The sequence below is a fragment of the Microcaecilia unicolor genome, chromosome 6 (assembly GCF_901765095.1).
Source record: "Microcaecilia unicolor chromosome 6, aMicUni1.1, whole genome shotgun sequence".
NCBI classification, from domain to species: Eukaryota; Metazoa; Chordata; class Amphibia; order Gymnophiona; family Siphonopidae; genus Microcaecilia; species Microcaecilia unicolor.
In genome coordinates, this window is record NC_044036.1 from 103588837 (window position 1) to 103605351 (window position 16515).

Below are 16515 nucleotides of genomic sequence, written 5' to 3' on the forward strand. Positions count from 1 at the left end.
TGGTCCCAGCTGCCTTGAGATCATTGACAAGTTCCCCCCTTGTAGTTGTAGGCTGATTTCTAACCTTCCTCATGATCAAGGATACCCCACGAGGTGAGATTTTGCGTGGAGCCCCAGATCTTTGTCGATTGACAGTCATTTTGTACTTCTTCCATTTTCTTACTATGGCACCAACAGTTGTCTCCTTCTCGCCCAGCGTCTTACTGATGGTTTTGTAGCCCATTCCAGCCTTGTGCAGGTGTATGATCTTGTCCCTGACATCCTTAGACAGCTCCTTGCTCTTGGCCATTTTGTAGAGGTTAGAGTCTGACTGATTCACTGAGTCTGTGGACAGGTGTCTTTCATACAGGTGACCATTGCCGACAGCTGTCTGTCATGCAGGTAACGAGTTGATTTGGAGCATCTACCTGGTCTGTAGGGACCAGATCTCTTACTGGTTGGTGGGGGATCAAATACTTATTTCCCTCTGCAGAATGCAAATAAATTCATATACTTTCCACAATGTGATTTTCCGGATTTAATTTGTGATGTGCTATCTCTCACTGTTACCAATAACCTACCCTTCAATTATGGGCTGCTCATGTCTTTGTCAGTGGGCAAACTTACAAAATCAGCAAGGGATCAAATACTTATTTCCACCACTGTAGCAGATTCGAAATGCATTGGTGCACTTAGCACTCTTAGAGGTCTATTTAGTAAGCTGTATTCAGCAGTTAACGTTTACTAACATTTAAAGTGGCTACTTTGTGGTTAATGGGTTCTAATTTCCACATTAACAGCTAATGTGGAGCAGGACAGAACTTGGGCAGGGATTGTGCCTTATAATTAATGCACAGTAACTACCTCCATGTTAATCGTTAGTGCGGCAGATAACATGGCAGTTAATATCGCCTGCAGAGGTAGAGTTAACAGCATAATGTTATTTGCAATGCAGATCACGGGTGGTAAGGAAGCTGTCTGTGTGAACTGTATAGGAAGATGGTGGGAATGCCCCCAGCATCAGCATGGCAGCTTTGCAATTATTAATTAGGCCCCTGCTCACCTGCAAAAGGGAGCTGCTTTTTATGGTTTCTGAACTTATTTAGGATACTGCTGATTAATTTTGTAAGAATATGCTATTAATAGTTAAGAATCATAACAACATATAGCATCCACCTTATTATTCACATTTGAAATATATTTATTTTCAAGACAAACCCCAAATAAGGTTGTCCTTTTGAAAGTGAAAGGTCCAGCCATGCCCCACATAAGGTAGGCACGGCAGGAAAACAGAAGAACAGTAATCCTTGTAGACACACAGAAGAAACAGTCACAACAAGGGTGAGAAAGGAAAGGGCAGCAGACGATTTCCAAAATAACATCTTTATTGAAACATCCAGAGACTGAACACGAGTCGTGTTTTGGCTCACAAAGGCCTTCCTCAGGAGTCTTTTCTCAGATGTATGTTGATATAAAGCTACGTCTAAAATGATACTGGTGATATTCAATATCTTGCTGCTTTCTTCTAATAAACATGCTTTTCAAGTCCATGGTTGAAAGAGCATAGATACTGCCATTATTTAGCTTTCCATTATTCCAGAACCTGTGGGATAGTTGTGTCCATTAAAGTGGAGATAGAGAACTGAAAACTGAGCTGAGACATATCTCTTTTGGCATCCAATCCAGCTGCTCAGTATTTTCTATCTCCTGCAGGTGGATGGACACACTGTTCTGCCTCTGGTTCTGAGTGCTTTTTTTCCTGGTCCAGTTGGTCAGCTGATCCCCAGTTGAGCTTTGTGGGTGGCTTTCTCATCTGTGATAAGACTTGTGGAGACTGTGTGCTTGGGGGGAGCAGCCAGCAGTGGTAAGTCCGAAAAGTTTGACTCAGAACTGCTTGGAGGACTGCAAGTTCTACTTGGTGCAGGGGAAGGATCTGACTCACTGCTCGGGACATATTGTGTTGCGCTGGTGATACTCATGGTGAATGGCAACTCCCACGGAGGCAGTTAAGCAGTGTTCTGCTGTGGGACCCACCGGCTGGTGTTGGGGCTTTGCAGCACATGCAAGCTGGATATTTGCAAGGCAATGACATGGTCAATGCTGCATACCTTTGCTAAACACTTACAGGGTGAATGTTGCAGCATGCTCGAAAGCCAGATTTGGGACTTTAGTCCTCAGGGCAGCAGCGCCAGGATCCCATCCGCTCTATTTATTGCTTGTGAACATCCAGCAGATTTTGGAATAGTGGGAAATTACATAATGGAAGGAGAAATTAGGTCTCACCTGAAAAATTTCTTTCCATTAGTCCTTCCCACTATTCTACAGGCCCGCCCGAGGTTTCTGAGATGTTTAATCAGTGCAAAGTAATGGATTAAAGAAGGACTGTCACCTTGCATTGTGCTTCCTACATATCTCTTGTTTTACCTACAAGTTGTCCAGAGATGAGAGAGATCCACACATTTGCTTGTCTGGTTAGTGTCAGGTTAGCGAGTTGTTTAAGGTTGTTGTGTCTATTCTGAGTTTCAACTTACTGCTTGTCTGCGTAAATACTGAGGAGCTGGACTGAATGCCAAGAGAGATATGTCACAACTCAGTTTTCAATTCTCTGTCGCCACTTGCTGGTTGATATGTCCCACAGGTTCTGGAATAGTGGGAAGGACTAATGGAAAGAAAATTATCAGGTAAGACCTAATTTCTCCTTTTCCCCACAGAGATGGAGGGCAGTTTTCATTGTTCTCTTATTCTCAAGTAAACCTACATTTAGGCATGTAGAACGTTTGAAAATTGCCCTCTCCATTCATGTGGATAAGAGCAGGGACTTTATTTATAACACCATTCATTGCAGCAAACAGTGAGATATATTCAGCTTACGATGAAATGCAACAATATATAAAACAACAATGCTTAAATTTAAAGAAAAACTTCCTAAATTAAAATGCTAAATTCCACTTTCTCAGATCTTAACCCAGATTAAGTAATTTGACAGAGTAACTGGGTCTTCGGGATCTGTTTCTGTATATCAAAACTTAGATAACTCACAGTATATATATATTTGCACGTCTTGGCAGAAATTGCCAGAAAGACTTATTTGTATCAGTGTGATGAATATTGATGAAATACATTCAATGCCTAGGTGTACAATTTGCATGATTCCCTTTGCATTCATTTTGAAACTAAATATTCTAATACTTTGAAGTTTTTTTTTTCTTTTGAGAATGAATTATTTTTCCTAAAGGTATCTCCTATTTTAATAAATTCTTTTGGTTTCTGGATTTATCATACAAAGACAGAATATTTACTTGATCTCTATTACCCCTGTGACATCTATTGATCATTCTTTGTCACCAATGAGTGAATGCAAAATCTCAAGGCGAGACAAGCCGCAGTAATATATTAACTGAATAACATCATCTCGTGTGTGACTGGCATCAGAGGATTTTTAACAATGTCACATAAAAGTAACATTTAACTATATGGGTTATGTGTTTTCATGTAGATCAAACCTGATGTAATTAATCTTCTAATCAATTTGTCTACTATGGGTTGTTTTGTTCTTCTTTTTGTGTGTGTGGTGGGGGGGGGGCTCATCTCAATAAATACATAACCCAGCTAGGGCTACAGAATGTGCCGTTGTTTGTAGCTATTGGGGATTTTCTTCTTTCTAGTACTGGAAATTGCTTCGTAAAAGGACTAGATACTTGTGGAACTTAAATTCCACTCATGAGAGTCCTGGTGTGCGATTGCTGAGTACATGTACACATTTCTACCTTATCACAGTGTGTAGAAGTTTTATTTATTTATTATTTAGATTTTGCTCGCACCTTTTTCAGTAGTAGCTCAAGGTGAGTTACATTCAGGTATGCTGGATATTTCTCTGTCCCAGGAGGGCTCACAATCTAATTTTGTACCTGAGGCAATGGAGGGTTAAGTGATTTGCCCAAGGTCACAAGGAGCAACAGTGGGATTTGAACTAGCCACCTCTGGATTGCAAGACCAGTGCTCTAACCACTAGGTCACTCCTCCACTCACATGGCAATATGAACACCACACTAGTCCATATAACCTGTCAGTGCAAACATGGCTTTGGTGAATGGTCACAGAAATAAGATGATGATTGAAAAGGTAGTTTATCTTCACTGCCAATAATTACATTAAATCCATTCTATATCTTTTTTTTTTCCTTCCTTTCCTCCCATCTTGTTTTTAGATATTTGCTTGAAGGAGAATATGTCATTGGCCGATAGTCTTTACAATCTGCAGCTAATCCAAGAATTTAGCCAGGAATACCTGAACAGTTGCTGCCATTTCACTCTGGAAGATATGCTCTATGCATCTTCTTCAATAAAGGTACATTTATCTTTTCTTTGATGTTAACAGGTCAGCTGTTTTTTTGCTTGCAGCCCTGCTGTTTACTGGGCCAGGGAGAAAAGGGACAACTTATCAATGCTTTCAGTAGAGTGGGGACAAAATCGTAACACCAGGCATGAGTGAAGCCGAGTGCATGAATGAGAGCTGTGTAGTTTTGTTTTCGATCAGGTGCTACTAAACTTTCTGTAGTAAGAACAAAATAAATAAAAATGAGACTTCCTTTAAATTTCTCATTTGAACCACTGTGTATATTCTTCCACAAGATCTAATAATTTGAGACCATAGAACGTTTCAGAGTTTTGTAGTAGTTGAGGTTTGAGAGGGAGGAAATTAATTGCTTTCTTAACTGCTGCTGCTGTTGTTTTTTGCTGTTGAAGTATATGTTGTTTTTTTTTTGTTGAATGACTGTTGATCCAGTGTGTGCCGTCCCTTGGAAAATTAAAGGGACTATATCCAGACTTGCTAACTGAATTAAAATAAAAACAAAAAAAAAAACAAATGGAAAATTCTTCCAAGGGATAGGCTTTTGAAACATGTTTAAGGGAGATTTAGAAGGAAGTGTGAGAAGAAACAGTGTGTTTTAAGCCTGTAAAATGTATTGGATATTTTCCTGTCTTAAATATCTGTTATTTATTTTTGTTACATTTGTATCCCACATTTCCCTCCTATTTGCAGGCTGAATGTGGCTTACATAGTACCGTAAAGGCGTTCGCCAATTCCGGTATGAACAAATACAGTAATGTTGTGGTAGAATAAGGTTCGTGTGTACAGACACAGGGAATCGTAGAGAGGAAGAGTTATTATATGTTTGCCAATTGCACTATTTTGTTCCACTTCGATATTTTTTAAGAAAATAAACGTAATTGTTTGCCATGTTTGTCTGGACTGATAAAGAATCCTGGTGGTTTGTGTTTTGGGTCTGTGAGTGCTTTCTGGGAACTGTGGAACCACTGGGAGTGTGGCTCCAGTAACTTGGAAATCACTGGGGATAATTGGAGAGCAGGAGACTCGCCCAGCAGCAGTTGTGACCCAGTTGGTGGGAGGAGGGTGCTGGTGTAGAGCACAAGCATCAGGTGCAGGTGGACCTGAGCTGTACTGGGAATAGACCCTCTAAGTGGCCATGGGGTAACCCCAGGCGGGTGACTAGGTGTTTCATGACAAAGTGATTTGATTGTAGGATATGTCGGCGTCTAAAGCCTGGAGAATTACATTATTTTATTATAGGAAAAGTTAAATATTGATAACTTGGGTTTATTAGACTGAGAAAAAAAAGATGTTAGTAGGGCCATTGTTAGACACACTGTGGCCCAGAGCAGAACCTAAGGATGGGACCCAACTAGTTCCAACAGTACTAAGCTCTACCTCACTGACATCTCTTGGCATTCCAAGGGGATCTCTTGTGCTGGAGCATTAGGCAGTTGCCCAGTTTGTTTCCCCTCATTATCCCCCCTCCCCCCCAAAGAAAAAGTTCTTTCTGGGTATTAGAACTGCCAAGGTGAATAATTTGAAATACTATGAAACTTGGTCTTTTGAGACCAGCATTTAGGCCTTCAAATCCTTGCCTTTCTTTAAGGGTAGACTTCTTACAAGCTGAAATCTAGTTTATTTTGCAACAGTATGTTTTTAAATAGAATTTTGTAAATCTCACTACAGTCTGTCTTGCTGTTCCTGCTATTGTCTCTGTTATTACCATTCTGGTGCTCCCCTTGCAGTCTTTCAGGTAGGGTTGTTCACTCCATTGTAATCTTTCTTGTCGCATTTCCTCTAGTCTCCTACAGTGCTTCCTCAGCAGATTTTCTTTGTACTTCTATAGCAATTCCTTATGCTTCTCCCCCTGCCGTTTCCCTAGGTGCAAACACAGCACTCCATTCCCCTCTCCTGCCACCCTCCCCAGTAGTCTTTCCTTGCTGCTCCCCTGTGTTATGTCCTCTATAGTCAGTCATCTAGCTCTCCCTGGAGTTTCTCTTGATGCTCGTTCAACAGTCCTTTTTCCAAGGAGAGGATGAACCTGCAGATCTGTTGTAGTAGGGTTCTGGCTGTACATAGAAGATGTCACAGATCATGTTTCTCTCTGTTCCTTCCCTCGTTTTCCCTCTGCTATCTGTGCCCCTCTTCCTGTCTTGTCTGTGCCATCTCCTTCCCCATGCCCCTCTGTTCTTTGTATCTCTATGAAATTACAAAATAGCCACTGCTGCCTCAGACACCAAGGGGTTAATTTTATAAAATCGTGTGTGTGTGTGTGTATAAATGCCTCTTGCAAATTACCCCATGCATAAAAGTACTCATGTTTGTCATAGGTGTATTCTAGCACAGATGTGTGATTTACATGTGTACTGTATAAGATGCATTCTGTTGCATGTGCCTTATGCACACTCCTCCCTGGGAACTCAGTTCACTGGGTAAATCTTTCTTATCTGCACCCTTCTCCTCCACTGCTAACTCCATACTCAGCTCCTTTTACCTTGCTGCACCATATGCCTGGAATAGACTTCCTGAGCCGGTACGTCAAGCTCCATCTCTGACCGTCTTCAAATCTAAGCTAAAAGCCCACCTTTTTGATGCTGCTTTTAACTCCTAACTCTTATTCACTGGTTCAGAACCCTTATTTTATCATCCTCACTTTAATATTCCCTTATCTCTTGTTTGTCCTGTTTGTCTGTCCTAATTAGATTGTAAGCTCTGTCAAGCAGGGACTGTCTCTTCATGTTCAAGTGTACAGCACTGCGTACATCTAGTAGCGCTATAGAAATGATAAGTAGTAGTAGTATATTTATACCTGCTCCCATGATTTCTGCAGGATTTGTGCTAATATTTTTTACCTATTTGTCTTTATAAAATAGGCTGCAAATAGGCACTTTTTATAAAAGTCCCTTCCGTGTGTTTTAGTTTTTGTACCAATCTGAGTACATCCAAATAGTATTCTTCAGTACCCAAGTGCCATTTCTTGTTCTGTATTGTTGAGTTTCACCTGTTTCGTACTTCCATCTTCATGTCTTTTTAGTCCTAGTTTCTACTCTCACTCAGTCGTATTATCACATTTAGAGAATCAGCATAATGTGCTTCCATGTATTTGTCCTCTACAAATTTTTTACAAGTGTTTTTTTTTTTTTAAATAACATTGCAATGCTTAGAAGAGAACATGTAGAATGAAGTAAACTGCATTGTATTCTGTGTGCAAGATAGAACAGTTGATGAGATGTGTAGTGATCCTAGTTTGGAATATTGGCATCATTTGAAAAACTCACTGTAGCTCTGTTTTTTAGAAGTGTCTTGTCGCAGAAATATCTATTAAGATGTAAATGCTACATAGGGAGGCTGCCAAGGTTTCTTTCTCCACATCCTTGTATGAAAACCTTGGCTAGTGGTGAAAGCTCTGCTCTCAGTCTGTGACAGTCAATTGCCATCGAAATAAATTCATAGTGGAGTGGGGGAATGCTGACTCTCAGGTTTCTCAGGATATTGCTAGGGAGTATTCTGTCAGTGTACAATACTTTCCCTCCAGCTTTCCCACTTGGTGCCATTTCATAATATTCAACAGTCAAATTACTTTAGAGTAATTATATAATAAATAATAAAACAAAGCTCTTGTTTGTTTTGTTGTAGAAATATGTGTTCAGTCCTGCCATGTTTTCATGGATGATTATTTTTTTGCTGGACTGTTGAAAATTTTATAAACATGCAAGAATTGTACAACAGTCTGATTTCATTTAGATCTCTTGTTGTTGAAGATCTGATCGTCTAGAAATTGTGGCAGTTGGGCCCTGAGAGGGCACTCAAAAATAACAATAGACCAAGCAGGGAAAGCAGGCAGGGGCATAACTTTGGGAATGATTTTCAGCATAGATGTATGGAAGGTGTGTGGGAAAGGTTGTGCTGGAGATGTTTTTGGGTGGGAACTGACCGTACATGTAGGGAGAGGGGAAGTGTGATTAGGAATATGGGACATGACTTTGGGAATGATTTTCAGCATAGGTGTGTGGGAAAGATTGTACTGGAGATGTTTTTAGGTGGGAACTGATGGTACATGTGGGGAGAGGGGAAGTGTGATTGGGAATATGGGACATGACTTTGGGAATGATTTTCAGCATAGATGTATGGAAGGTGTGTGGGAAAGGTTGTGCTGGAGATGTGTTTTTTTTTTTGGGGGGGGGGGACTGGCGATACATGGGATAGGGGGAGTGTGATCGGGAGTATGGAGGTATGTGTGTATATAAGTGGGGGTTATAGAGATGTGTGTGGTGGGGGGGTGTGGATATTTTTTTTTTGAAGGGGAGGGTTTGTGAAGGGTGATGTAGGGAGCACTGTTCACTTAAGTTGAGCAGGAGTCCTCCAACTACGTTGCTGCTAGTTGGGAGGGGTGAAGGTGCTTCAGTACTGTGTTTTCAATCACTAGGGGCAGGCAAGTTGTCTCGCAGAGCTTTCTTGTCTCTCACTACTGAAAATGTGATAGTGAAACAGCAACCCCCCCCCCCCTCCCAAGACTGTAGGTGGAGAACTCCTGCTCCGCTTAGAGGGAACACTGGTATTTGGGGGTGTTATCTGGAGGGTATTGCAGTGTGCTTGTGAGTAAATGTGTGTACTTTGTCAGTAGGAGATTGTTACTGGGGAGTGTTTATGTTGGATGGGCATTGGGTATGAGGAGCTATGAGCATGGGGTTGTGTTAGGGTGGGTTTGTGTGTATGTAAAGGGGTGTGATTATGAGAGGGTATGGAAATGTGTAAATGGAGAGGATGTTTGTGGGAATATTGAAGGTGTGATTGGGACGTGTGCAGTATCAATATTTGTGTTTCTGGGTTCTTCATGACGTTGGGGTTTCAGTTGAACATGTCTTTTCACAGTGTCTGTGTGTGGTGGTGTAAGAATGCGATGGCTTTGAAAGGTTCCTCTTGGCGGTTGCTCCAGGTTATTTTTCTCCTTGGTTGCTGGGGGGTAGGGGAATTAGAAATTTTGGATTGCAACAGTGATCAGCATTCTAAATATTGTAAGGGGGTCTTTTACTAAATCTTAGCTTGACTTATCTGCAGCAGGGCCCATAGGAACAAAATGGACTTTGATGCAGATAACTCGAGCTAAGCTTTAGTAAAAGACCCTTTAACAGTTTCCCTCAAAAGCAGTGGGAAATATTTTTGAAGTCCTAGATAAATGAAAATACTGACTTGATATTTACGGTTTTTGAACTCATTCAGGACATTCACATTTTCTTCATGCATGCCAAAATTAGTAAATTTCCTTTCCTTTTTAGGAGACTTAGAGGTGTATTTTCAAAGCACTTAGACTTACAAAATTATATAGAAACCTATGGAACTTTGTAAGTCTAAGTGCTTTGAAAATGAGCCCCTTACTGTCCTTAAGAACAGCTCGAACATAATTCCCTTTTACATATTTTTTCCCAGCGTTCCATTTATTGAAAAGCATAAAAAAGGGTACTGAGGTGAGATCGGAAAGCATCTGGGTTGTGTAATTTGTGCCACTTACTATACACCATGTACCACTCCCTGAATGAAATACCTGTTGCAGGATTTCTGTTTTCATCCTATGTCTTTTTCAAGAAAGAATATTGCTCACAGCTGCCATCACTCTAGCTGTCTGTAATTAGTAGTAGTATCACTAATCATTTGTTCAGTACAGGATTCTTAATCCAGTCCTCGGGACACCTATAGGCATATTTTCAAAGCACTTAGCCTTCCAAAGTTCCATAGGTTTCTATGGAACTTTGGAAGGCTAAGTGCTTTGAAAATATGCCTCATAGTCAGTCAGGTTTTCAGGATATCCACAATGAATGTGAATGAGAGAGATTTGCATGCATGGAGATAGTGCATGCAAATTTATCTCATGTATTTTAATTGTAGGTATCCTGACTGTCTACATGAGTCCCGAAGACCAGGTTGAGAACCTCTGATTTACTGCATACCAGATGTCCGCTGTGCTGTACAGATATACATGAGCAGTTCCTACTCATTGGAACTTACCAGCAGTTAAGACGGACAAGACACATAGACTAAAACCAAATAAGGAGGCTTTGAATTAATTGGGAATCATGACTGAGAAACATTATACTGTATGTAAGTGTATCTGATGCCCTAAGTGAACCTTGAGTCATCCCCACCAGGGGCAACTCAAGGTCCAACTCCCTTTACTTGTAGTCTAGCATCTCTCCTTCCCTTCTCTAGCCTGGCCCCCCCCCCCATTGTCCAGTACACCTTCCTCCCTACCCCGCAAGTAGTGAAGATCTCCCTTCCTCCTTCCCTATCCTCTATGTAGCCTGCTCCTCCCATTCCCCACTGTACCCTCTCCCCATGTGGCCTGAACTTCCCCTTCTATACCCCCTCCCCCACATGGGATATGGATTGCCCAGTTTGGCATGTATAAACTTTTTAGTAGCTCTACTTCTAGTTTGCCTGGTTTGTCAGAACCAGCTCTCCCTTCCACCCCTGTTCTGTGCCTCGAAAACTGATATGTAAGCCATATTTGGATTACATAGAGGTCTATTAACTGTTCTTCCAGTTGAGGAACACCCTTCTAAAAAAGAGTGAATGTTATCCTTGTCAGTAGAAGGCCAATACTCCATAGAATGGGTACAGTGTGAATCCTTTCTCTCAAGCCAAGAATTTTGTACAGGCACTAGAACTGGGCTGCAGTTTCTGTGCTTCAAGCTCCATAATCCAGACCAGGCGTGCCTGTTGCTTCTTTAGTGCAGCAGAGAATGCAGTGAATACAAAGGAGAACAGCATATAATTGATTTGAATAAAATAGAACCAATACATTTAATTTCTACATGATAAAGTATATTTTAAAAAACCACAATAAAACTACTTTCCAAATATTTAAGAGGATTAAGATGGAAATACAACAAATAGAAAATGCTCCAGGATCATCTTCCGGTCCAACTACTTGTCATCTCTATAGCGCTACTAAACATATACGCTACTGTAACCCAAAACACGTAAGAGAGAGTCCCTACTCAATAGAGCTTACAGTCTATTCAAAAACAAAAAGAAGGGGGTAGTTCCAAAGCAAGTGGCTAAAAATGACTCGATGCAGTCCTATGTTTCGGCGCCTGATGTGCCTGCCTCAGGTGTCAAGCATATATTTTTCAGCCACAAACTATGAGCAAAGGACATTAAAGAACAAATATCTCCACAAAAACAGCATCAAAGGTACTGATGAGCTAAACATAGGTAAATAGCTTGTCATCAAGGACAGGCGCCAAAATGCAGGACTGTGTGGTTTGGACTACATTGGACTATCCCCTTCTTTTTTGTTGTTTTTGCATTATGTACTGTTGTTAGAGGGACGCTTCCGCTGTTCTTTTTTTACAGTCTATTCAAGACAGACAAACAGGACAAATAAGGGATTAAGGAGCTATTTATTGTGAAAATGTTTAAACCGAACATGGATACTGAACAGGTGAATGGGGATTAAGAGTTAAAAGCAGGATCTGCTATAGTCTTAGCCTGTTAAGTGACCTTTGAATCCAGTTAAACAACAGGGAGTAAGGTTTATCTTGTCCTAATGCAGCAGGTTCTAGTCGTCAGATGCTCAAGGAGTATAGCAGCTTTTATGTAAGCCCCAGTATCTTGTGGGTATCTCAGACTCACGTTTGTACTCTACCAGCAAAAAAATGATTTCATTGAAGAAGGTATGTAGGGCGTTGATTTCAGCAAGTGAAAAATTTGCTGTCTGATTTCAGCCTGTTTCATATCTGATGATAAATGTGAATTTTGTTCCCAATCTGCTGGGAAAAACCATAATCCAATCTATGAAAAATACAAAGCAAATCAGAAAATTCTGAAGAGGCACTGTAGGCTTTTAAAACATAAGATTTCTTGTATTTTTTAAGCTACAACATTTATATTGGAAAAATAAAATTCAGCTCAAGAATCTGAGGAGGCAGCTTTGTACCATAGAAAGCAGAGCCGTGCCAACACAGTAAGCGGGGTAAGTACCGCAGGGGGGCGCCGACCTCTGGAGGGCGCCGCCACGGTGCTTACCCTCGCCGCTTACCTTAGCTCCGCGCCGCCCTGGGGGCTTTAAATCTTTTACCTCCGACGGTCGCAGCAGCTGAGCAGCGTCAGTGAAAGCGCTGCTGACGTCTCCAGCCTTCCCTTCGCGCTCGCTTGTTTGTTCCCTCAGTGTCCCGCCTTCTTCTGACGTCATTTCCTTGCGAGGATGGGACACTGAGGGAACAAACGAGCGCGAAGGGAAGGCTGGAGACATCAGCAGCGCTTTCACTGACGCTGCTCAGCTGCTGCGACCGCCGGAGGTAAAAGATTTAAAGCCCCCAGGAGAGGAGAAATTGCTGGAAATGGAGGGGAGGGGAGAGAGGAGAATTGCTGGATATGGATGAGGAGGGAAGGGCAGAGAGGGACAAGGATGGACATGGATGGGAGGGCAGGGCCCAGGCAGAGGAGAAATTTCTGGAAATGGAGGGGGAGGGGAGAGATGAGAATTGCTGGATATGGATGGAGGAGGGAAGGGCAGGGAGGGACATGGATGGACATGGATGGGAGGGCAGGGCCCAGGGAGAGAGGAGAAATTGCTGGACATGGAGGGGAGGAGGGAGAGGAGAATTGCTGGATATGGATGGAGGAGGGGAGGGCAGAGAGGGACATGGATGGGAGGGCAGGGCCCAGGGAGTGAGGAGAAATTGCTGGACATGGAGAGGAGAGAGGAGAATTGTTGGACATGGATGGAGGGGAGGGAAAGGAAGACAGAGGAAGGAGATGCACATAGATGGAGGGGAAGGGAGAGAGAAGAAATGTTGGGCATGGATGGAGGGGAGGGAAGAGAGAGGAAGGAGATGAGATGAGGGAAAAGGAAGAGAGGAGAAAAACTGCATATGGATGAAGAAAATAGGCAGAAGCTGGATCCACTGGACAGTCAAGTCTGCGGAGGACCCAGCTTTTACTTAAGGATGTAGGACAAGAAATGAAGAAGAAAGGCGGAAAGTAAAGAAATAAATGGAAAGGAAGTCCTGGAAACGGAGTTAAGAGGACAGATAGCAGCAGAATCAGATACTGGGCCAGCATGATCAGAAAAAGAAAGTCCCCAGACAACAAAGGTAAAAAAAAAATCATTTTATTTTCATTTTAGTGTTTGGAATATGTCCACTTTGAGAATTTATTTTGCAATGTATAGCAATTTGTTTCTAAGAATATTGCTGACAATTCCTGTCAGTGCGGCAAGTGGTGAGCGATCATTTTCACGGTTTAAAAATCATTAAAAAATTTATTATTTACCTCTGAAAAAAGGTTTGAATACAGGTCCTGTAAGAAATTTACAAGGGGACCCTCAGGAACCCCATGATCTGACTGCATTCCTGGAAGATTCTAATATGGAGATAACCGATAGAGGAACATTATTGGTTCAATTTGTGTTTGAGCAAGATTTAAATCATGTCTTTAAATTATACTTCAAAAATTCCACTAAAATGTTCTATGGACAGAAAATATGGATCTACCCAGATGTTGCGAAGGCAACCCAGGACAGAAGGAAACAATTTTTGGACTTAAGAAATGATATTAGAGCTTTGGGTGCATCGTTTTTGCTAGCTTACCCCTGTAAGTGTAGGATTAACTTTCAGGGGAACAAATATTTTTTTTTCTGATCCTTCACAGCTACGATCTTTCCTAGAAATGAAAGAAGTCCAGGCACCCGTTTTGTAATATCGTCATTTATCAACTAATAGTATGTGTGGGTTTAAAGGCAAGCCGAATTATACAAAATATTATTTGATTCAGATGTCTCCTCATGTTTCTTAACGCCTCTCAGTAATAGAGGTCTAAGGAAGAATGTATTTCTACCATCTTAGGTAGATATATGCTTTATAATGTTACATGAGATTGTTGCTTTCTGTTTTTCCTTTGCAAGTTGATGTACTTGTAATTTAAAATTAATACATAAAAAAATAAAAAAAAAATCATTAAAAAATTATTTGTGATCAAGTATTTCGCAAGAAAGGCTTGTAAGTTTGCCATGATTGCTATTGAGAATGATATATGTGCCCAGTTAGATATCAAAGATTTAATTACTAATTTCGTGAACATGAAAGCACGAAAAGCTAAGTGGTTGTAAACCCTCTATTTGTTGAGCAATCCCACAAAGAATGCACTCCATCTTTCAGCTCCTATTTCCTTTGCATCTTGTGCCACACGGGGGGGGGGGGGGGGGGGGGGGGGGGGGGGCGCCAACTGATAGTCTACAGGGGGGCACCAGAGACCCTAGGCACGGCCCTGATAGAAAGAAGGGTACACAGACTTGCCTAAAGTTGCACAGAGATTTCTACTGCTCAAACCACTGGACCTCCTTTAGTTCTGTATTTTTTAAATGGCATGGCACTGAGAGATTCAGTGAAAATTTGGCAATGATTGTGTAATGGAAATTTAAACCAGATAGTAATAAGGAGGTAGAATAAAAAAATGCAGAGCAAACATTTCTCTCATACAATGAAAACTGTATAATGTGTTTGAACATGAAACTGAGACAACTAAACAGATTTGCAGCTGGAACCTCACTAAGGAATGCTATTTTAATTAAATGTGAAATAAGTCTGCCCCCTTGCTGCAAGGTCAAGAATTGCGTGGAAACAAAGGAAGCATGTTCAACTCATTATTCATATTTATAGTGTTACAGAAAAGTGTTGTAGCATACGGGAGCTAATTTTATGCAGTTCCTCCCCCCCCCCCCCCCCCCCCAATATAAAGCCTGTATAACACAAGGGAAAATTGTGCTGCTCTTCATGTGTGTATAAGCTGCACTAAGAACAGTGGAGACAAACAACAAAATGTAAATGGTGCGGTGATAACTTTCATAATTGTCTTCTATTTTACTCGACACAGGTTGTGCCTCGGCTGATAGGCCTGTGTCAGGAGTCTACATAAAACATTAAAATATAAATCAACACACACAAAAGATACAAGCAATAAATAACAATAAAAATGTCAATATTTCAAAAACATCACTATAAAACAATATATATTACCATGTACAAAATATATGATGAGTTGACTCATCGCCCTCGCCGAAAGACGAAATGACATCAGAGGAGGGTGGGACACTGAGAGGGAAGGCGGGAAGCGACGCGAGCCGAGCCTGCTGCCGCTGTGACCTAAAGTATGGATGGGAGGGGAGGGGAAAGCAGAATCGCTGGACATGGATGAGATGAGATGGGAGGGCAAAGGAGGGGAAGGGGAATCGCTGGACATGGAGGGGAGTGGAGAATCGCTGTACATGGATGGGATTGGAGGGGAGGGCAGGGCAGAATTGTTGGACATGGAGGGGAGGGCAGAGGAGAGAGACGAGAAAACGCTTAGACAATAGCCTTCCTAGGGCCTGTTTCATTTGTTCTGAAACAGGCGTTTTTGCTTGTGTGTTTATAATTGTGCCATGTAACTATTTATACAAATCATTAGTCAACTCATCATATATTTTGTTCATGGTGATATATATATTGTTTTATAGTGATGTTTTTGAAATTGAAATTTATATTGTTATTTATTGTTTGTATCTTAAATTTTGTGTGTGTTAATTTATACTTTGTTTTATGTAGAATCCTGATGCAGGCCTATCAGCTAAAACACAGCCCGTATTGAGTGCAATAGAAGATAATTATTGAAGTTATCACTGCACCGTTGGTATTTTGTTGTTTTAATGGTCGTCTCCTCTGTTTTTAGTGCAGCACTAAGAGGTGTGGAGTTTTGTTCTTCAGTTCTGTTATGCATGCTTAAGGACATGTGGCTACAAGACGGTGTGCACTGTGTATAGGCATTTCTGGATGTGTAGTTTACATGGAGTAGCACATGGTTATGATACATGCATGTATTTGATAAAATACGCAAACACGTGCATACCTCTTATTCTGTAAAGTTATGCACCCCAATTTCCAACTGGTATGCAAATTTGCATATGTAGTTTAAGAGTAGTACCAGTTGCATGCTTATCTTAATTGTTAAATTAGGCACCAGTTGGCCTTAATTGGTGCTAATTGGCAGTTATGCGCATAACTGCACTTAGGTGCTTTTATATAAACATGCAGACTGATATTCAAAGGGATTTAAGCAGACGAGAGAGGCTCGTGTCTGCTTAAATCCTCTTGGGCCACCTAACCCTGATATCCAGCTGCACTAAATCGGGCAGTGCTGCTGAATATCACCTCTGACCGCTCACAA

General features: G+C 41.3%; 1 protein-coding gene across 3 annotated transcripts in view; it reads left to right on the top strand.

Annotated features, from left to right (window-relative positions):
• CAMSAP2 (calmodulin regulated spectrin associated protein family member 2) overlaps positions 1-16515 on the top strand; it is a 260298-nt gene that overhangs the window by 161916 nt on the left and 81867 nt on the right. For all 3 annotated transcript variants that reach the window (XM_030205237.1, XM_030205239.1, XM_030205238.1), the window contains exon 6: positions 4187-4326. In XM_030205237.1, coding sequence (XP_030061097.1) covers positions 4187-4326 — 140 coding nt within the window. The remainder of the gene's footprint in view (positions 1-4186; positions 4327-16515) is intronic.